Source organism: Lagenorhynchus albirostris, chromosome 18 (genome assembly GCF_949774975.1).
Source record: "Lagenorhynchus albirostris chromosome 18, mLagAlb1.1, whole genome shotgun sequence".
Classification (NCBI taxonomy): Eukaryota; Metazoa; Chordata; class Mammalia; order Artiodactyla; family Delphinidae; genus Lagenorhynchus; species Lagenorhynchus albirostris.
Genome location: NC_083112.1, coordinates 67,934,263 through 67,956,920, shown reverse-complemented (window position 1 = coordinate 67,956,920; position 22,658 = coordinate 67,934,263). Strand labels below are relative to the sequence as shown.

The following is a 22,658-nucleotide window of genomic DNA, read 5'->3' as shown; positions in this document are numbered from 1 at the left end:
TGAAGCCTGTTTTTCTTACAGAGAAACAGTAAGGTCACCGAATAACCCAATAACCCATCCCTGAGTCCTGAGGCCTTTCTGACCTATGAGTCTTTGAAAGCACTTCTGTTTACTTCTCCTTTGTGGTGACAAGAGTGTGGGTGTCACCTCAGGGAGCCCACTGAGAAACTTCACTGAGTGAGGTCATTTGTATGAGTTAGCCAGGGTTGTCGTAACAAAGTACCACAGACTGGGGGGTTTAAACAACAGAAATTTATTTCCTCACAAATCTGGAGGCTAGAAGTCTGAGATCAAGGTGTCAGCAGGGTTGGTTTCCTCTGAGGTCTCTCTCCTTGGCTTGTAGACGGACGTCTTCCCCCTGTGTCCTCATGTGGTCTTCCCTCTGTGTATGCCTGTGTTCTAATCTCCTATAAGGCCACTAGTCATATTAGATTAGGGTCCACCCATATGACCTCATTTTAACTTAATCACCTCTTTAAAAACCCTATCTCCAAATACAGTCACATTCTGGGGTGCTGGGGGTTAGGGCTTCAACAGATGAATTTGAGTGGGTGGGGGGACACAGTTCAGCCAATAACATTGCTGGGAGGAACAGAGATGCCATAGAAATGCTCTGCTTTATCCTTTATGGATCAGGGATCAGCCTATGGGAGGCCCCGTTAGGAGGCGACTTTCTCCACCCACTGTGAGCTCAGGATGGAGGCTCTGGTGCGGATGCTCCCAGCCCTCTGCTTCTACTAACTGGGACTCATGCTTCCAGCTCGGACCATGCTCTGAGGAAAGGGATCCCTAATCCAGGCAGCTCAGATGCCTGCTAGGACCCTGCAGATCTCTGCGACAACACCTTGCCGTCCTGGAAGAGGGCAGAGACATTCACACCAGAGCAGCCCAGGTGATGGGCACTCTACCTGCCCACTGCCTTGAAGCAATTCTGTATCCACAGGAGTTTGGGGGTGGGGAGGAGGGGGTCTTACAGGTCATCCAGAGTGCAGGGCACCATGGTGATTTGGAGACACAAATGCCACGCAGAGAGGCAGTCAGGGCCGCCCTATCCGGCTGCCCCCCATCAGCTCTAGAAGGCTGCAGCTGGATTTATTCACTCATTCAACTGAACTCTGCAGGGGCCAGATCTGTGCCGGGCACAGGTGCTTGTGATTCATTCACCAGCGAAACAGACAACCCATGAGCTCATGGAGCCTTTATTCCAACACAGAGGGATGGGAACAGACTCGGGCTGCACCCAGAAGTGTTTCCTGTGAAATGTCCACTCCGTCCCAGGGAACTGGGGACTCCCGGCCTCCTCTGCTGAGGGTTTCTGGGTGGTTTCCTGTTTCAGCCCCACAGCCAGGGGAAATTTCTGCTTTTTGCTCTTCTGAACTCTAAGCTGAGACACGCACATGCTTGATGAGGGATTTTTCTGGTCAGAGGAAAGTTTTATGTCCTGTGTGCATTTCTTAATATACTCTGAAAAACTCAGTTCAAGTGTCACTTCCTGTACGAAACCTTGTCTGAGCCCACCAGCCCTGCTTCTGTGCTCCTGCAGCGTGTCACCGTGTCGTGCGGTTGTTTGTCTGGATGAGCTGTACGCCTCCCCCAGCCCCTGGGTTCCACGGGGCAGGCTCTCTGCCTTACTGTCTATGTACCTGCCCTAGGGCTACTAGTGTCTGGCACAGAGAATGTGCTGGATTAAATGACAAAACAGAAAACCAGGTGGAGTACCTCCACCCTGCCTTCGGTCTGGTCCTTAGGGTCCAGCACCATCATACTCTTTTTTTTTTTTTTTTTTTGTGGTACGCGGGCCTCTCACTGCTGTGGCCTCTCCCGTTGCGGAGCACAGGCTCCAGACGCGCAGGCTCAGCAGCCATGGCTCACGGGCCCAGCCGCTCCGCAGCATGTGGGATCTTCCCGGACCGGGGCACGAACCCGCATCCCCTGCATCGGCAGGCAGACTCTCAACCACTGCGCCACCAGGGAAGCCCCATCATACTCTTTCTGATGCCCAGATGGTGGGTCTATGACCATGTGATTTCAAAGCAGCAACGAGTATAAAAAATATTTTGAGATATTGGCAACAACTAAAGTGTGGTGTGAAAATCTGTTATTTCTCTCGGCACGGCTAAACCTTAGGGATTGTTGCCTGTGTTTATAATAGAAAGCAATGCTCAATTTCAGTGAGAGGTTAGGGAAAATAAAGATGTAAATTTTTCCTATTTAAGTTCATGAACCCTCTGAGTTTTAGTCATAGATTCTTTGAAGGATCCACATACATGTGATTAAGATCCTCCAGACCAGAAGTTTCATCCCCCAAGTCATACTTAGCCCTTTCCCCTTGTAACCCCCAAGCCAGCTCGGGTGCAAGGTTCTGTCACCTCCCAAACCTTGGGTTGATCTAGAAGTCAGATGCCCTCAGCTCCTATGCTCCACCTGCATGGCATCCTCCAGCTGCAGACAGAAGTTGGCCCTTTCCCTGCTCCCCCACTGGGCCCCAGATGTGCAAAAGCATCAGTCGCAGGTAACTACACCAAACAACCTATAGCCCAGTAGACAATCCCTTCTCCCCAGTGGTCCTCCTTGGCCGCCCCAATGCCAGGGTTTGCTTCCTTTTCTTTTTCTCCTTTCTCCCCAGCACTGCCCAGTCTCTTTGGCTTTCCCCTTCTACCTTTTCTTCCTCTCCTTTTCATGCCAGAGACAAGTCAGCTCTGTCCCAGCCCTGCCCATCCCAGCAGCTCAGGTTCTTAGCCCAACATGAGGCTCTTCTTGGGTAGACATTTCAACAATTGCAAACTGTTTATCAAAATGTTTCTTCCAAATGCACCTAGAACTCTCCTCGATATTAACTTGGTTGAATACAATTTTCTCCATCTTATTACAACAGGGTCAAAGGTTCTTTGAAGAATCTTGCTCCTTTGGGATTTTTCCCCCACTGATGTGCCCTTCTTGGAACAAAGATACGATCCGTATCTGTCACTATCTCTTCTGTTTCATTAGCCATTGGCCTCCTGTTCATTTGGGGTGATCTACTATATCTCAGTCTCTACATTAAACACAAATACTTCATGACAAGTAGGTTTATCCAACAAATACAGGAATTGGTTATTAGGGAACCTATCAGTGTAATTCACGGAATTGAGGCATAGTTATTTCAGTAGGCACTCCAAAAACATTTGACAAGCTGGATATTGTTGATAAACTCTTAGCAACGCAGGCACAGAGGCCACATTCCTAACCCTAACCAGGGTCTACCAGAAGTTTGCACAAATCATGACATGTAATAGTAAAACACTAGAAAGAAGGGGTACCTGCCATCACCGCTTCTCTTCAACCTTGTAATGTGGATCCTTGACAATGTAGGAAAATAAGACAAAAGGGCCTGAATCTAAAATGAGAAGAAAAATATTGTCACTATTGCAGGTGATGTGATGAACTACCTAGAGAATCCAAGACCCCGAATGAAAAACTAATGGGAGAATTTGGGGAGGTGGCTGGACACAAGACCAACATACACAGATCAATGGCTTTCACATCCATTTGTGTGGGTGTTTTTAAAAAACGATAGAATATAACAAGTACTGGTGAGGATGTGGAGAAATTGGCTCCCTGTGCATTGCTGGCGGGACTGCAAAATGGTACAGACACTGTGGAAAATGGTGTGATGATTCCTCAAAAAATTAAACAAGGAGTTCAAATTCAAATTCTGGATATATAACCAAAGAAGTGAAAGCAGAGACTCAAACAGATGTTTGTACACTGAGGGTTCCTACTCTTCACAGCAGCAGTATTCACAGTAGCCAAAAGGGTGAAGCAACCCAAGTGTCCATTGACAGATGACTGGATAAAACAAATGTGACATACATCATACATGTACAGTGGACTATTATTCAGCCATAAAAAGCAGTGGAGTGCTACGTTGCGGACGAAACTTGGAGACATTATGTTAAGTGAAAGAAGCCAAACACAAAAGGACAAATATTGTGTGAGGTTCCTAGATCAAATTCATAAAGATAAAAAGTAGAACAGTGGTTGCTGAGGGCTGGAAGTAGGGGGAACTGGGGTGTAAGTGTCTAATGGGTATAGAGTTTCTGTTTGGGAAGATGAGAAAATTCTGGAGCTGGATGGTGATGATGGTTGCCCAACAATGTGAATGTACTTAATGCCACAGAACCATTCACTTAAAAAGGGTGAAAAAGGTCAATTTTCACCTTTTATGTGTTTTACCACAATTAAAAATCTATGGTTTTCTTAATCACTAACTCTAACTTATTAGAAAAGGTAAGGGGAAAGGGATCCTACTCACAAGAGCAACAGAATCCATAATATAACCAAGACTGAAACCACTGACTCTCCTGTTACAGTCACTGTAGCTCTACAGGCAAATAAATGAACAAAGCTGAATGCAGAGTCCAGAACTCCCCCTCATTCCACTTCTAAGAATCTGTCCTAGTAACAAAAAGTGTAGACATGTGCCTGGGTACATATGTACAAGGAGGCCCACAGAAATGACATTTGCAGAAGTGAGCAACGTTGAGAGCGATGTAGGATAAAACCCATGGTTCAGTGAGGAAAGTCACCTCCCATTTTGCAGCTGTTTCAGAGACGAATCAGAGCTGTGCGTCCTGACGTGCAACGATCCTGGTGATATATTGAGAAGCAAGTTTTCACATAATTCCTCGAGCATAATCTCATTTGTTTATAGGCAAAATAAAAGCTATGTAGTTGTATATTACCTAGAGAGGTAAATGCATAGAAAAGTGTCTACAAGTATGCATATCAGACCGTTGTGATTTGTCCTAGGGGAACTGTCCTTTATGAATTTTCTATGAGAATGTATTCAGGTAATACTTGGGATTTTTTTTTTTCTTTAATAAAGTAGGAAGAACCAGTTTTCTCAGTCCTGTGACAAGCTGGTGTTGTCTATGCACCTACCAGGTCCTCTCTGTGGAGCCAGCATTAGGGCATCGGTGGAGGAGGTGAGGACGATAGTTACAAGGCCTCCTGCTGGCCTTCCAGAAGAGGAGGTCTGCGTGGGGCTGTTAAGGGAACACCAGGATTCCACCTGAGACCCTCCCTTCTGGTACAGCAGTCGGTTACTTTGGGCGTCCCGTAACCTTTAGCACAGTCATCCTTGACTTTGCCCTTGGCTGTACATTGGAATCCCGTGTGAGGACTGACAAGCTCCTGACCCTAATCTGCACCAGGGGATTCCCATTTCTTTGGTGCAGGGGTGGCCCTGACCTTGGGCCATCTCTCTGAACTAAGGGCTCCTCTGTTCTCCTGTTACAGCCCTCAAGGTGTTACCTAGTCCGGCACTTCTCACTTATGCAAGTGATATCTGAAACCAAAGGAGAGGCTTTTTTGACATTTGACCTAACTGGTTTCTGCTCATCACTCTATCCCATTGAGATGTGTTTTAACTTTTTCCATCCAGAGAATCTTCCTGCGTCTCCATCACCATGATGGGACATTCTCTCTGTCTCCTAGGCACAGAAGCCTCACCCGGACCAACCTCTCATTCATTTGGGTCCTTGGAGGAAGGCATGGTTTCTGTATGACTAAAAATATCTTTCCCTTCCATTAATAAGAAACCAAGACCCAGGAAGACCATTCAGCAACAAAAAGAAACAAACTGCCGAAACATGCATGCCACACATGAACCTCAAAATCGTTATGCTCAGTGAAAGGCGCCGGATGCCAAAGGCCATGTAGTGGATGATTCCGTTTACATGAAGCATCCAGAAAAGGCAAAAACATATGCAGAGAGAGCAGATTAGAGGTTGGCCGGTCTGGGCTGTAATGGGAGGGGGTGGCCATAAACAGACACAAGGGATCTCCTGGAGGTGCTGACTTGAAACAAACCAACTGCCAGATATTTCTCTAGCGAAGATGGGTTTATCTGGGATCAGCAGAGAATTACACTTCCGCCTCTGCAGCCATGGCGAGCCACGTGCAAGTCTCCACACAGCAAGGGAAGGAGAACTCTTTTATAGAGGGGAAGAGGAAGTCTGGAGGGCTGCTGTTGTAAACAGAGTCCATGGCTTTTCATTGGCTGAGTTCTTGCCAAGAAAGAAGAGGAGTCTGTTTCCTTCCTGTTGGGCTCTGCTATGGCCACAGGACATGACAGCTGCCCCTTCTGACTATTTAATCGAGGTTTCTGCTCATTCATTTTTTACAGGTGGGATGTTCCGGAACTGGATCGTGGTGATGGTTGCCCAACTCTAAATTTACTAAACACCTAAATACCACTGAATCGCACTTTTATGGTATACGGATCCTACTTCCAGAGTGCACCAGATTGAGTAGAATTAAGCCCTCTTTCAAATGGATGCTGTTGGAGAATGTTAGACAGCTGGGGTTCCATGGCTGCTTGGGGGAAGGGTGCAGTTTAGCATCTCAAACAGCTCAGCCTTGGCTCCCAAATCACACACCCCTCCCAGCCAACCAAAGCCCTAGGCCAGCTGGACCCACCCAACTTTTTACACTGCGCCCTGGGGTCTCTCTCTGTGCCCAGTCACCTTGGCGGAGGTCCTCTCCTAACCTTTAACCTTTGACAGGGCTCCCGCCGAGGGCGGCGGGCTCTGCATCTCCACCAGGTCCACACAGCTGCCCGACTGGCCTCTGGCAGAGTGTCAGGTGCCCCTGTGAAGCCCGTGAGGCTTGTTCTCCGAGGGCAGCGGGAACCCGAGGGCACACCACTCACTGGCTCCCGAGCTGACTGGTTAGAACAGGGGAAACTGTAAACCCATTTTCAGGGAGTGACAGAGGGAGAGAGCGGCTCAGTTCTTAATGATAACTGGCCCCTCCCCCTCCCCCTCCCCCCTCCCCCTCCCCTCCCCCTCCCCTCCCCCTCCCCTCCATCTTCTCCCGGCATCCCCTCTGCTCTCCTCTCCTTCCCCTTCCCCTCTCTCCTACCTCCTCCCCTCCCTCCACCCTCCCTCTTCCCACCTGTATGGTATTGGGCACCATCTCCTGTGCAGACACTGAGCTAGGAGGTGGGCATACAGCAGTGAGCAAAGCCAACCTGGACCTGTCTTCAGAGTTCACAGTTTGTTGGGGGAGATATTAACCTAATAATCACACAAATCAAACGCTGACACACACATAAGGTGTTGGAAGGAAGGGCCCATCGGGCAACAAGAGGTTCTAATTTACAGGGTCCTTGAAGAGCACTTGGCCCAACAAGGTGATACTGAGGTGGAGGCTGGAAGGCTGAGAGGAGCTCTAGGTGAGGAGCAGAGAGAAGGCCCTGGGTGAGGAGGTGCACCTGGGAGGAGTGAAAGGCGGTCAGTGATTGGGGGGGAGGGGGAATCTAGCCCCTCCCCCAACAACCTCCACGGCCTTTCTGCCTCTTCCCACCACAGCCAGGCCCCCGAGGAGAGATACACTCCCCGGAAGAACAGGGGATGCCGTGCAAATACAGCCTCACGTCACCTGCTCTCCACCCTCTCCCTTCCTGCTGCGTCTACCTGGTCAAAAATGATGAATCTGCCGTCGGTGGGCTGGGGGCGGGGTTTATTCTAAGACCTTGGGAAGGCACTGCTGAGGTTTGACTAGGGTGAGACCCAAGTGATGTTATAACACCGCTGATGGGTGAGGGGCGAATGACGTGGGAGCCCTTTTCAGCCGAGTGGCCCCGGGAACTTAGGTCCGAGGTGAGATGGATCCCTTTCCTCCCAGGGGCTGTCTTGGTGGACGTGGTGGTGGGGATTGGCTGGAGCTGGAACGTGGGGACCCAGGCCAGCGCACTTGGCGCCAGCCCTGGTTTTGATGGTGAGGAAGGGCCCCCTGAAAAGCCCTGCCAGGGCCCTAGATTTGGGGACGCACTTCCTCCTCCCCCAGCCCTCCCTTCCCCTCCCCCCCACCTCGAGGCCCCTTCTATTTATAGCGCTTCCTCTCCAGATCTCTGCACTTGAAAGATGTCCTTGAAACACACACAAAAGAGAAAAAAAATTTTGAAAAATGTCAAACCACAGGTTCTTTCCCCACTCTTCAAGTTTCTAGGTTTGTACTATTCCTGGTTGACCCTAAAGTAGAAAGGGTCAAATGGGTGCCCCGAGTTTTAATGGTTCAGAAGGTGCTGGTTGTTGGGTCCTGGCTCTGGCAGCCTCCTGGGGACCAACTCAAGGGTCAGGGGACTTGAGATCCTTTCTCGTGGGTAAAGTACGGGGCCACAAACACACAGCACCATCTAGCCTGTAACTTTGACAAGATCAGCGGCAGTGATCTCAGGTGGTGAGATGGAAGTTGGAGAGTACACTGAACTGGAAGCCAGGATGTCATGGTCTAGTTCAAGCTGTGTTTAGAAACATCACTTACATCTCTGAGTGTACCTTCCACTCTGTAAATTTAAAAAGTTGGACTAGACCCGTGTTTTACAAGCTTTTTTGACCCAGAGCTCACACACCCATAACAAAAGTCCCATGAAATATTCAATAGTATTTATGTTTATTGTGACACTTTTTAAAAATTCTGTTCCATTAAAAAAAAATTTGATCATGACCAACTAAAATAATTTCAAAACTTACTATAAATGGTTAAATAGTAAATTTTATGTTATGTATATTTACCATAATAAAAAAATTGAAAAACCCATTGTGAATTTTACAATGGCTGAAAAACACTGGGCTACACCATCCCTGAGTTCTCCTCCAATTATTATTTTTAAAATCTAATTGTGCAATCACAGAGGAAAAGTGCCTCTTTGATAAAACGTTCATTAAGCTTAATTTTTTTTCAGATAATTAAAAATGTTTTCTCCCTTGCTCTCTTTTTCTCTTTTAAATATCAACTAAGTATGGCATCAACTAAAACTGCACCCATGCATACTCTGTGGCCCAGCAATTCTGCCCTGGGCATATCCCAAAGGAAATGAGTGCATATGTTCCCCCAAAGATGTGCTCAGGAATGTCTGTAGCAGCACTATTTGTAACAGCCTCAGCTGGATACAACTCAGATGTTCATCAGCAGGAAAATGAATAAATAAGTACTGATCTATCCCAGCAAAGGAATAAAGACAGCAATGGGAGTGAATGAACTACAGCTATTAACAGTATGGATGAGTTGCACCAAAATACTGTTGAGCAAAAGAAGCCAGAGCTGGAAGAACACATTCCGTGTGATTCCATTTATATCAAGTTCAAAACCAGGCAAAAATAATCTAGTATCATCACTAACATAGTAACCTTGGGAGTCAGTGACTGGATGGGGCTGCTGGGGTGCATAGACTCTTCTGGGCTTTTTATCTAGTTGCTAGTACATGGGTGCATTTCGTAGGGGTTCATAATGAACCCCCCGCCCCAAAATGTGTCACTTTTGCATGAGGATTATTTTGAGCTAAAGGCAATCGATACCCTGCGGGTTCTAGAGAAATTACTGCCCCTCCCCTAACTACCTAAAAGAATTTCAATTGTGGATTTTTCCCAGAAAAAGAGTTGTTACCAGAGTTACCTTTTACCAAAGTGGCCCTATCTGTATGTCAGGGAAAGCGCATCTAATTACTCAACATCTGCTCTTCTTCTTATCCCCACATGAATGACCCTCCCGTCCTTGGAAACCCCAGGTCCTGATGGCATTCCTCAGCTCAGGATGGCGTACAGACCTCATCTTACCTTTCTGTCTCTGACCCTCTCATGTATGTGTGGGTCTCTGACCTTCTCCTGTATGTGGGGTTCCTGTATATATGAAACTAAATGTGATTTTCTCCTGTTAATCTGTCTTATTTCAATTTAATTCTTAGACCAGCCAGAAGAACCTAGAAAGGCAGAGGGAAGTTTTCTTCCACATCCTCACCATTCATCTCTGGGAAACCTCCCTGACTACTCGGGACCAGGACAAGCATCCCCTCGGGTGGTCCCTTAGTGCCCTGAACTCACTCTCTCAGCTGCGTCTGTCTCTCCATAGAGGTCGCCTGCCTGCTCATCTGTCCACTTCACCAGAAGGAAGGACTCTGTCGCTGTTGTATCTCTAGTTGGTTCTGGAAGTTCAGCATAATGTAGACATTCACTCCACCTGAGGGAATAAATAGGTTACTCAAGTGTCTAGAAGTCTATCAAGGATTAAATGGATTTTAAAAAGGAGGAAGAAACAAATACATCTGTAACCACCCCCAATCCTTCTCCTCCTCCATCATTAAAAAAAAAAAAAGGGCTTCCCTGGTGGCGCAGTGGTTGGGAGTCCGCCTGCCTATGCAGGGGACGTGGGTTCGTGACCCGGTCCGGGAAGATCCCACATGCCGCGGAGCGGCTGGGTGCGTGAGCCATGGCCGCTGAGCCTGCGCGTCCGGAGCCTGTGCTCCGCAGCGGGAGAGGCCACAACAGTAAGAGGCCCACGTACCACAAAAAAAAAAAAAAAAAAGGATAAAAGGCATTAGTTTTACAGACCCCCGCTCCCCTCCCCCAGCAGTGGCTGTACCCAGAACTAAGCCACGTGATGCCCCTCTGCTTATGCTTGGGGCTGAAGATGCTCATGGAACAGAGCAAACCACAGAGATGAGATAGGGGTGCACCCCTGCTTCCCTTGGGCAGGCACAGATCACATCAGAAATCAATGCCCTGTGAAGCTGCTTTAAGGGTAACACCCAGGGCGGTCGCCAAGCTCAGACATCACCAGCCTCAGCTGCAGTGGCTCCACCCGCCCCAGAAACAGCAGCACCGAGTCCTTTGTGTCCTTCATATCTGGGTGATACTATCCCTTGGCCACCTCCTTAACCTCCAGCCCCAGCTGCAACCTCCTTGAAATTGAACCTATCAGAAGAAGCACCTGGATCTTTGATGAAATTGGCTGTGTGGCCTTAGACAAATCACTTAACTTCTCTGAGCCTCATTTTCCTCATCTGTAAAATGGGACTAATAGTGCTTCTTTGTCGATGAACTGAGGTATAAATAAATATATAATAGTTAAGGGCGACAGAGAGTAAGTCCTCAATCAAGGGTGCCACTACTATTACTGTCATTGGTATTGATTTTCTGGGCCAGGTGGAAGATGACAAATATTATAGATTACAAGGAAGGAAGTTGTCAAGCCACCTTGAGAAAAAATCAGTACAATCAGTGGGTCAGGGAGTCGTACCATAGGTCCAAATCCTAGCCTTTGGGGGACAGTATTTGCTGAGTCATCATGTGTTTGGGGCTGAGAGGAGGTGGGTGTAGGGATTAAAGGGCTCTGCATTGTGAGGGGAGCCCTGAAAAGGAACCAGGAGCTGAGGGTTCTGGTCCCGTCTCGCTGGAGAAAGCCAGGAGGCTTTGGGGAAAAAAAAAATCCCATGTGTCAGTTTCTCCACTTGGAAGACAAAAATGTCAGACTAGATCAAGGGTTCTCTACCTTTTCTTGTGCCATGGACCCTTCAGGTGAAACTAAGGACCTTCCTCAGGGTGATGGTTTAAAATGTATGAAGTAAAGTACATAAGATGACAAAAAACTGCTCATGTTAAAATACAGTTATCCAAATGTTAAAAACCAGATTTCTAATATGATGTTCCTTCCATATGATTATTAAGTAATAACAACTGTAATCTCAAAGCAGTGATGTGCAAACATATTTCAAGGTACTTGAATCACCTGTAATGGGCTATGAAGAGAGTCATGATTTCTGTCAGTGACAGAGTCACAGGAATACTTCATTCCACTGTGACCGGCTGCCAGGGCCTAGGCTGACAGGTTGCAGTTAGAGCCTAGTGAAAATAAAGAGGTAATTGTTCTCCCACCCAGGTTCACAGGCCTCCTGAATCCTGGCCTCCCAGGGACTAGGCGATGTCTCCCACTTCCACTGTAGCAGCCCCTGTAGATAAAAGAGCCGCTGCACTTCCTACCGCTGAGGAACTCAACAGCTGGTTGAAATGAAACACCGCTGCCCAAGAAATGACTGGAGAACAGCCCCTGAGAGCGTGAAATCCCATGCATAGTACAGGTGGTAAGCACAGGATGGCGGCCAGTGAGGGCTGCTACTTAGACTGGACAAGATCATAAAACTGCAGGAGAGATGGTAACTTTGTAAGGGATCTGCTAGGTTCCAGGCCAAGCACGTGCTAGGGGACTGAGCGATGTGTTTCTATGAACACAAGGAGAGCCCACCATGTACTTCTCAGTCATGTGTACACACGAAGGGGACCAGAATATGCCACCCACTTGTGCCTCTTTGGCATAAGGATTATTTTGAGCTGAAGGCAACTAAGAAAAAGAGCAGAAAGAGAAGGAAAAAATATCTCTGCCTTCTTCCTATTTGGCTAAAAGCAGGATAGAAATTTCCATTTGTAAAGGCATTTCACCCTCCTTACCAGGAAGACAGCAACTCTTAATCATCTGAGAGGACTCTAGACTCTTAGCCCAGAGCCAAGAGAGGAAGGTGCATGATAAACCTTACTAGACAGCCCTCAATCTTCTACTCCTTTCCCCATCTATTACGGCATCCCCACACTCCCTCCCTGCTTTCCTCTGTCTTGTTAGTTTCCACCACTTACTGCTCTTTGTTTTTTTTTAAACAAATTATTTATTTATTTTTGGCTGCGTTGGGTCTTCCTTGCTGCACGCCGGCTTTCTCTAGTTGTGGCGAGTGGGGGCTACTCTTCGTTGCAGTGTGCGGGCTTCTCATTGCGGTGGCTGCTCTTGCTGCAGAGCATGGGCTCTAGGTGCACGGGCTTCACTAGTTGTGGCATGCGGGCTCAGTAGTTGTGGCTTGTGGGCTCAGTAATTGTGGCACACGGGCTTAGTTGCTCCGTGGCATGTGGGGTCTTCCTGGACCAGGGATCGAACCCGTGTCCCCGGCACTGGCAGGTGGATTCTTAACCACTGTGCCACCAGGGAAGCCCTACTGCTCTTTGTTAAAATGCTGTATAAACTTATTCCTATCCACTTTGGTTCCTCACTTCTTTTCTGTGAAGCCTCCCGGGCCAAGTCAGAGTAAAATTGTTAACGTCAGATAAAATGTGTGCGCCCTTCTCCTGTTTGTTCATCCTGTTCGTTAGTCTCTTGTCCAATTAACTGACACAACTGCAGCCACTAAACCCAGGAGGGCAGAGGAAAAGTTTCCCCTCCCAGCACACACAGGTACGTATGTGTTCCCGGCTCGAAGCTGGCGCTCAGTAAACGCTTGTTGAACAACCCATGAGTGAACAGTGTGGGGTGAGGGTATTCCACAGTTTGTTGCCCTTCGTAGGCCTGCTAGTCTGCCCTTTTAGTGGGAGAGCCCTAAATGTCTTGAGGACACGAAGGAAGGTTCTCCTGGGGTTTGCCATCTGTGTGTAAGTCAGGCACCTCTGGAAATGGCATTAGTTCTTCCTTCTGGGCCATGGGAGGGAAGTTGATGGTAAAAGGTGCAGGTAAGACAGGGCTTCTTTACCAAACTTCTCTCCAACTGATCTGGAGCTTTGGGGGACATCTTTTAGGGACCAGTCTACACAAGGGAAAAATGGGGTCCCATGGCCTTCATCAGTGGGAGGTCAGTTAGGGGGGCGTGTTGACCCAAATTCTAGACAGGGGAGGGGTGGCAGGGAACCGAGGCGTGAGGGATGTCACGCCAGAGACACAGAGCTCAGGGGTGGGGCTGGGGTCCAAGGCCGGGCTGGAGAGCCGGCTGCTGACGGAAGCGCCTTCCTTCCACGTGCAGAGAACGCTCAGAAAGAAGCTCACGCTCACATCCCTGGGGCGGCAACTTGGCAGCGTTACAGCCCTGATCCGGGGGTGGGTCTGATGCCTCATTGATTCGCCAGCTGTGCAGTAGGGAAACGAGGGGGGTGAGGGGAGAAGGGGTGGCTGGGGAACACCCTGGTTTCATCTGCTGTCCAGCCACCGCCAAGTGCAGCCCTTGGGAGTGCAGCCCATCAGAGCTGCACGTGGGCTTTCGGGCTCCGTTAGAGCGCCTCGCCTGGATCACAAACCCAGGGAATCCCGAGCCAGGCCGAGTCTCCCCTCGCTTCCCGACCCCCAGCCTGAGCTTGGCAGGGTCCCCAGACGGTACTTCTTGCTTTACTTCGCTCATCACCCCCTCATGGGGGGGGGGAGAGAATGCTGGCTGCTTCTGAAGTTCCTGACTCTGGTGGCTTGGGAGTAACATCTATGGCCTAAACCCCTGCCTGTGGGGGGCAAAGAAATGGAACAGAAGGGAAACCGCTTCCTAGAGCAACATCCCCCCACTCCCTCCTTCTCGGGAGGTGTGGGAGACAGGCCTGCGTGGGAGGCCATGTGTCTGAGCGAGCTTGTCCTGTGGCAGGAAGATCACCTTGGCTGATACCCTGGGTGGTTTTTTTTCCCCTTTCTTTCTTTCTTTTCTTTTTTTTTTTTTCAGCAGGGGTGGGTGAAGGGAAGAACAGTGTGGAGGCTAGTGCGGTGCACTGATTCAATTCCTGCAGAGGGGAGAGTGCTCGGGGCGCCTTCGATGCTCCAGGGCCCCCTGGGAAGGCAGCTGGCCGCTGCACGAGACTCCGCCGGGCTCCCTGGCGTCACCCTCGGTGAGTGAGGTAAGTGGACCAGAGGTGAGTCTTTTCGGGCACCGCGGGAAGGACGTCCCTTGCTGGGGCTCAGAGAGATTGTTCTGCTCTTCACACACCCTCTCTTTCTGCTTCTGTTGGGAACAGGTAGAGCATCCCTATCGACCCCAGCCACCAGCCAGGACCCCTGCCGTGCCTGACCGGGAGGAAGGACACGTCAGGCCAGGAGGACCAAAGGTCAGTGTCAGTCTCATGTCATGGAGCAAAACCGGCTGACAGAACTGGGCTGCTTTCACTGGACCACACCCTGGGGTGCAGACCCTTAGAACCTTCTGGAAGCTCTCTGGATCATTCTTCCCTACATGGCTGCACTAATTGATAACCCCTAACAGGGGCACACCTGGCCCTCCACAGTCACAGCTGGGTGAGTCTCAAAAGGCACATACTCTTGTGAGTGGGAAATGCGTCAGTAGCTTCATATTAAGACGTAAAAGACTGTAGGGGAGGGGACATGTCCCTTCTTCCCTTCTGGCTTCTTTGGCTGGCCTCATCACGAAATGGACAAGAGACAGATTAACAGGAGAAAAAAACCAAAAGCTGAATAACGTGTATACGTGGGAGAGACCCAGGAAAACTGAGTAACTCGCCAAAATGGGTAAAACCATCATCTTAAATGCTTTCCTCAGCTGAAGACAACAGAAGATGTTAGGAGTGGGGCAGCTAGAGATGAGAGGCGAGCGGGAAAAGCACAGTAAACAAGGGTAAGGGAGCTCTGCAGATTTAAGTCCTTGCCTTCTGCGTTGACTAGAGTTTCTACAGATTGAGTCATTACCCCTCTTCTTGGTACGACAAGGGAGACACTCTTACAAATATAAGCATCTTTTACAAAGGGCAACTTCGACTTGGCTTTCAGAGCTTCTTCTGTGCCTGTGCCTTCTTAAAAATAACCAGCTTAAAAGAATCCTTAGGCCAAACACCTGTATTTTGGGGTGGCAGATTCTGCTCCCCTACAAACCAACAGTGGGTCATTTCCTAAGAGCAGATGGGATGGAGTTGGAGAAATGGGATACTTTGCGCTTGTGGGGGGAGAACCCGGGGGGGCGGGGCGGGCGGGGCAGAAAGGGGCCAAGGAGCACACCTTCAACAGGTGTGGGCCAGAGCCCACGGTGCACAGAGCAACTGAGCGGTCAGCCACTGGGCAGTCAGTGCTCCTGCTGGGGAAGGGACGCTCACACGGAGGTCTGCACCCGCATCGACAAGCAGGAAGGCCAGAGTGGGAGGTCCGAGGCGTTAGGGCCCCTCTCTCGACGGCTCCTCATTTGGGTCTGATCTCCCCGGACTCACATATGTGACAGCACCCACCTGCCCCTCTTCGGGATGTGGATGTGACTTCTCCGTGGGTGCCCTGGGAAGGGGGACCACGGGGCTCCCAGCATCACCCACCATCCAGACAGCTTGTTTTGTGCCAAATACCAAAACAGGAAGAAGATTCGGAGAGGCCCGAGGGGCACGGGGTTACGGAGGTTGCTAAGGTGTTGAGGGGTGAGTCACGGGGAGCAGGTACCTGTGAGTTGCCCTCAGATGCTCGAGCACCAGGTGTGGGGGCTGCTGCAGAGACCGGAGTTTTCGGGGAGGAAGTGGCGCTTGGTGGGGCCTTGGGGCTGTGCGGTGTACCCGGCGCCCTGGGCTGCGGGCCGGCGTGTGGTTTGCCCTGGGGAAGAGGCCCAGGAAAGTCAGGAAGCGGGGGACACTTGCTCAGGGTGGTGTTTCCTTAGGAGCCAGTCCCACCCCTGTGCCCAGTGAGTCCTGAACAGACAGGAAAAGGGACACAGAAAGTTCCAACAGGCGTCAAACCACTGCTCTGTGACTGATTGCCAGTGATTCCAGCGGCTGAGTCGACCTGTGGCTGAGACCCTCCTGAGCTAAGCTGGCCCCTTGAGACACCCTCCTCGCCCTGCTGGGGGCACAGAGCCCATCCCCTCAGCTCCCGCCTCAGTGCGACCTGAGGACCGGATTGTTCAGTGAAGGGATGAATAAGAAGAGCCTTCCCTCTGGATTCAGAGCTGGCAGGACCCCTGGGAGAGCGTAACTGCCCACCTATCTCTATCTAACTATCTATTCATCTATCTCTATCTGTCTATCTAGTCGCCATCTCTATATCTATCTAATCTATTATCTATCTACCATCTATTTACCTACCCACCTATCTAACCATCTATCTATCTATCTAATCATCCTCACTATATCATCTCCATCTATCCATCCATCCATCCATCATCCTGAGGTTCAAAGGACTTTTCAGTGTTCCTCTCTCTACTGTTCAGATGCACTTTTCTTACTTTCCATTTGAATGGAGGCCCTTACGCATATAGAGACAGAGCTCTCTATATGCATAGGTTGCAATGAGGCATAATCTACAGCAGGATCCCTACTAGCTAGCCCCAAATCGGTAAAGGAGGGAACAGCTGTGTCCTGACTCAAGTGAGGTTTTGGGGCTCACGGAGCTGGTGCCCTTCAAGCCAGCACGTGACCGCAGAAGTTCAGCACCTCCACCTGGATCTCTGGTCCCGTGAGCTATTGTGGCCCTTGGGTAAACAGCACACCCTCTGCAATCACGGTGCTCACGTGTGCCTCACAGGGACAGTCACTCAGGCTCCACCTGCCGCACAGAGAGCATGGGTTTTCTCCAGGTATATGCTCAGTAGTGGGGTTGCTGGGTCATATGGTAGCTCTATTTTTAGTGTTTTGAGGAACCTCCATACCGTTCTCCATAGCGGCTGCGCCAATTTACATTCCCATCAACAGTGTAGGAGGGCTCCCTTTTCTCCACATCTGGAATCTAGAAAAATGGTATGGATGAACTTATCTGCAAAACAGAAATAGAAACACAGATGTAGAGAACAAACTTATGGATGCCAAGGGGGGAAGTGGGGGTGGGGTGCGTTGGGAGATTGGGATTGACGTATATACACTACTATGTATAAAATAGATAACGAATGAGAACCTACTGTAGAGCACAGGGAACTCTACTCAACACTCTGTGGTGACCTAAATGGGAAGGAAATCCAAAAAAGAGGGGATATATGTATACGTATAACTGATTCACTTTGCTGTACAGCAGAAACTAACACAACATTGTAAAGCAACTATACTCCAATGAGAAATTTTTAAAAATAATAAGAAAAAGAGAATGATAGTAGTAGTGATAGTAGTAATAGAACAATAATCATAATAGTAATAATGTCTAACACGTTAAAAAAAAAAAGAAGATATATAAATGGCCAGTAAACCTGTGAAAAGGTGCTCACTGTCAGTAGTCATTAGGCAAATGCCAATTGAAACCACAAGAAGATACCCCTGCCCACCCACCAGACTGGTTCACCTGAAAAAGACTGACCATGCCCAGGGCTGGTGAGGATGAGGCGCCACGGGAATCCCATACGCTGTCGGGAGTACGCAGAGCGGCTGCTTTGGGAAAGTGATGGCCAGGACCTACCTACTCAAATGAAACGTGCAGAACCTGTGATTCACCAGCCCCACTCCTAGCTATGTACAGTACTCAGCAAAATAGATACTTATGTGTCATCAAAGACATGTGAAAGAACATGTATAGCTGAACTTGATATAACAGAAATGTTCACCAACAGTAGGATGGATGTAAATAGGTGGTGATGCATACATACAATGGACTATCATACAGCAATGAGAAGGAACAAACCACAACTACACCACACCACAACTACACTACAGCGTGGGTGAATCTCACAACCTAATGCTGACCCAGAGAAGCTCTGTGGGTGAGAATACACATACCCATGGCGTATGATTTCATTTACTTAAAGTTCAGAAGCAGGCATACTGAGTTGTGATTTTAGAAGTTAGGATATTGATTACCCTTGAGTGGAGGTAGAGGCTGTGGGGGCAAAGGAGAGCTTCTGGGGTGCTGGCGAGGTGTCTCCTAATCTGGGGGCTAATCACACAGACGTGTTCACTTTATGAAAATCGTCAAGCTCTACTTTTACGATTTGTGCACACTTTTGCATGTGTGTTGTGATTTGTAAATGGCTGCAAATTCTTTGACCTGCCTCCTATTGAGAGATGGGAGCTATGTCTCCTCTTCTTGATTCTGGGTGGGCTTGTGACTCACTTGTAACAGCAGAAGGCGGACATGCTGATACCACACTTCCCAGGCCAGCTTAGAAAAGCTGATGCAGTGTTTTTGAGTACAGTGTGTTCATAGAAAATCTGAGGGTCAGGAAGGCCCACAGATCAGGGGATGATTGCTGTTGAAAAAGAGAGCTTGTTACTTACAGACCCCAAGATGAGGGGCCATGCCACATCACGGGGGGCCACAGGGGGAGAGCTGGGGTTGGTCAGGAGACAGAGCCAGAGGAGCAGAAATGTGGGCACGAGCCTCTACTGTGGTTTCGGTGGAAGGGAACAGGCAAGGCAGGGTCAGCAGGCTTAGGATTGTTTAAATCATCTCAGGGGGCTCTGGGACACAGGGGCTGCCCCTGGTACCTGGCCCTGGGTTGATTAGGGCAGGTGGTGGGAGTGGTTGGTTTGCGTTTGAAAAGTACACTCAAGGGACTGGTTAACCCAGGGAAGGGCAGCCCCTCCAGGGTCAGCCAGGCCCCAAGATGTCAGAGCACTAGAATATAGAAAATAAAAGACGTGGTTAATAGACGGAGATTCTACCTAGTTTCCGGGACACTTTCTTTTGGAGCCTCCACCTACTGTGTAAGAAACTGAGGTACTTGCAGGCCACCATGTTGCGAGGAAGCCCCCGCCTCACGAGGAACCCTCGTGCAGGTGCTGTAGCTGACAGTCCAGTTGAGGCTTCGGCCCAAAGTCAGCGTCATTTGAGTAAAATCACCTCCGGGTGGTCCCAGCCCCTGCCACTGAGTAACCCTCAGCTGTCGATTCTTCCCAGCGGAGGCTCCCAACAGTGGGCAGCAGAGAAAAGCCAATCCCACTGTGTCCTGTTCAAAACCTGACCGTGAAAATAACAAAGTGTTTTAAGTTGCTAAATTCTGGGGGTAATTTGTTACATAGCAACAGTGAGTGGAACGGTATGTCACACGTCCACATAAATTTACTTCAAAAGAGGTAGGCTTGTATGTACCACATCTTCTTTACCCATTTACAAAACAGAAACAGACGTACAGATATTGAAAACAAACTGATGGTTACCAAAGGGGAAACACTGAGGGAAGGGATAAATCAGGAGCTTGGGATGAACATACACACACTACTATATATAAGATATAACCAACAGGGCCTGCTGTAAAGCACAGGGAACTCCATCTGTGATAACCTATATGAGAAAAGAATCTAAAAAAGAATGAATATATGTATATGTATATGTAACCGAATCACTTTGCTGCACACCTGAAACCAACACAACATTGTAAATCAACTATAATCCAATAAAAGTTAAAAATAAAGATATATGCTTTTCACGGGCATGTGGCTTCAGCAAATTATTAAGTATTACTCGATAGAGGCGTTAACCCCACAGATACAATGTTACATTTTAATTTTTTGTCTCCCCAAGGACCTCTATGACATGGCTTCCTGCACGGCTGACCCAGACAGCCTCGTCCACCACGCCGACTCCTGCCTTCCTCGCCACCCACCCCGGGTGGCCAGCGTGATGCTCTCTTTGTTCTACACAGCCCTCTTGGTCTTCGGCACCCTGGGAAACATCCTTGCCCTTTGCCTTGCTTATCAAAAGGGCAAGAAGATCAACTCAACAAATGTCTACCTGGTCCACCTGGCAGTGTCCGACCTCCTGTTCACCCTGGCCCTGCCCGGAAAGATCGCCTACTACGTGCTGGACTTCAGCTGGCCTTTCGGTGAAGGGCTCTGCAGGCTGACGGCCTTCATATCCTACGTGAACACTTATTCAGGGATCTACCTGATGGCATGCGTGAGCGTGGACCGTTACGTGGCTGTGGTCCGCACCCACCAGTGTCTCCGGCTCCGTGGACCCCGGCGGGCCAGGCTCATCTGTGTGGCTGTGTGGGTCCTGGCGTCTCTGCAGACGGCGCCCCTGCTCCTGCTCTCCATGACCAAGCTCGTGGCCGGCAGGCTGACCTGCATGAGTATGACAGCGTCCAGCCGGTGCTCACGCTGCCCGCCGTGGTCCTAGTGATCTCCGCTCTGAGCTTCTGCGGGCCGGTGGGCGTCATTCTCTTCTGCTACGTGAGGATCACCATGAAGCTGTGAGGACGGCCCGGGACAACCCTCTGACAAGCGGGAAGGGGCACCACCGCAGGGCCTGCCTGCTCACCCTGGTGGTGCTGGTGGCCGTGCTTGTGTGCTTCATCCCCTACCACTTCAATGTCATCCGGTTCATGGTGAGAAAGGTGCTCCACCAGCCAACCTGCCCCGAGCAGAGGGCTTTCAAACTGTGCCTTCAGCTCACGGTGTGCCTCATGAACTTGAACTGCAGCATCGACCTCGTCATTTACTTCTTCGCATCTACGCGTTACAGGAAATGGCTCCTCTGCATTTGGAAGCTCAAAGCGTCAGCATCCTCCGACTCCCCCGCTCCGGGAAAAAGTTCCTCAGAAGCACAAAATATCACCCAGACTGGAGGCTCCTTGCCCTTAGAGGAGAATGAGGTCTAATAGGTCATGGGCTTTAAGACTGCATCTGGGGGTAGGGGGTCCAGGGTTGGAGGCTCAAAGCTTATACAATTTGGACGGGTGTGGGTTCTTTAAGAAAAAGAATACAAAACAATAGATGTAAAATTAGGTACAAGGTCTTGGATGGTAAGTGAGGAGCCCTGGAGCTTGCACTCATTAGCTTTACGGTGAACCGACCTCTGATGTATCCTAACAAACGCCACTGCGTCCTTGGCCTCTGAAGGGTGTGCGGTTTCTTCCAGGAAAAGAATATTTTCACAGCAAATGCAGTCACGACCAAAAGAATCATTGGCTGAGTACCAGATCCACAATTTAGACAAGGTTTCCAAATTGGGGTGGCAAGTTGTTGTAAAGAGTAAAAATACCCCCCCCCCAAAAAAAACCCAAAATTTCTAAAAGCTTGGCGCTAACGTTTACAAAAATGCCAAGGTTCTCCTGAGAAAGTCAGAAAACATGGGGAGGACGCACTGACTCCAAGTTACTGGCCCAGCCGCCTCTGGCGTCGGGGGAGTGGGGCGAGGGACTGGGTGTTGTGCACTTTTGGAGGAAGAGTCTGAATCTGGTCCCAAGCCCCTTATGACATGTGTGACTGGGGACATCGCAGGGGGAGAAAGTCAGGAAAGTGGGCACGAGCTTTTCATTTGTTTTGTGTGTGTCAGAAAGTGCTTATCCATGGGAGTGTTGTTTCCATTCGGTCAAAACAAACCTTTCCGGCGCTTTCTTGACTTTAAAACAAGGCACAGAGCGTTTCTACTTGGGCGATTTTGAGTTCTGTAAAATAAAACACGCATTTCCCTGCCAACGTGCGGGGAGCACCAGGGCCAGTGTGACGTCTGTCTCCGCGGCACGGGCCCAAAGCAACATGCTCATGGCCTCCGTGGCGCCCCCTTGACCCTACCCCAAAGCTCTGGCTCCAGACGGGTCCCCCCTGAGGTCGTCCCTGGTCCCTGACCCACAGTGGCCTCCTTCTGCTCCAGACGATCAGCTGCTTCCACCTCCCAAGTTCCAAGCTTGGGGCACTTGACTCTCGTGCGCAGAGCTTCACGGTGGCTCTCCTGAGAGGGGGCTGTCTCACGGGGCACCAGACTGTCAGCTCCTGAGACGTCCGGGGCACGGCCTCCTCCTCTCAGCCCCCCGCATCACAGTCCATGTTACTCCTGGGACGGGAGCTGGTGCTCAGTCCGCCCTCGCTGGTTTGAGCTGATGAGCTTCCTTCTTCTCACGCTGCTGTGTCCCAGGAGAGGCTCTCAGGGGCTCATGTCGAGGCTCTGGGCGCGCTTCTCTTCCATCCTGCCCCTGACTCTGGCTCTGCTGGGCTCGGGGACGGGAGGACACTCAGCTCCAGAGTGACCCACAGACACGGAGCTGTGGCCCCTGTGGCCAGACAGGTCCCAGCACTGAACATCGATCCTGGGGACGTGGTGCTCGTGGTAGAGGGTGCTTCCTGCCTGCGGCTGGGGCAGGAATGGTGTTTAAAGGCTGGAAGAATTTGCAAGTCTGCTCTTGGGGCCTGTGGATTGAAGGTGCAGAACCTCAGCTGAAAGGCCCATCTCTGCACCCTGAGTACTTCTCACAGGAACCCACAGCTCAT

General features: G+C 49.8%; 1 protein-coding gene across 1 annotated transcript; it reads right to left on the bottom strand.

Annotated features, from left to right (window-relative positions):
- Window positions 1–241: 241 nt before the first annotated feature.
- On the bottom strand, window positions 242–22,658 carry LOC132508736 (uncharacterized). Its single transcript, XM_060129089.1, has 8 exons — window positions 22,642–22,658; window positions 20,710–20,900; window positions 20,335–20,543; window positions 17,177–17,253; window positions 15,979–16,125; window positions 9,867–10,002; window positions 3,300–3,376; window positions 242–407 (listed from the first exon to the last, which is right to left on the bottom strand). Exons 1-8 carry the CDS (start codon window positions 22,656–22,658, stop codon window positions 299–301), a joined length of 963 nt encoding a protein of 320 aa, XP_059985072.1. The 3' UTR covers window positions 242–298.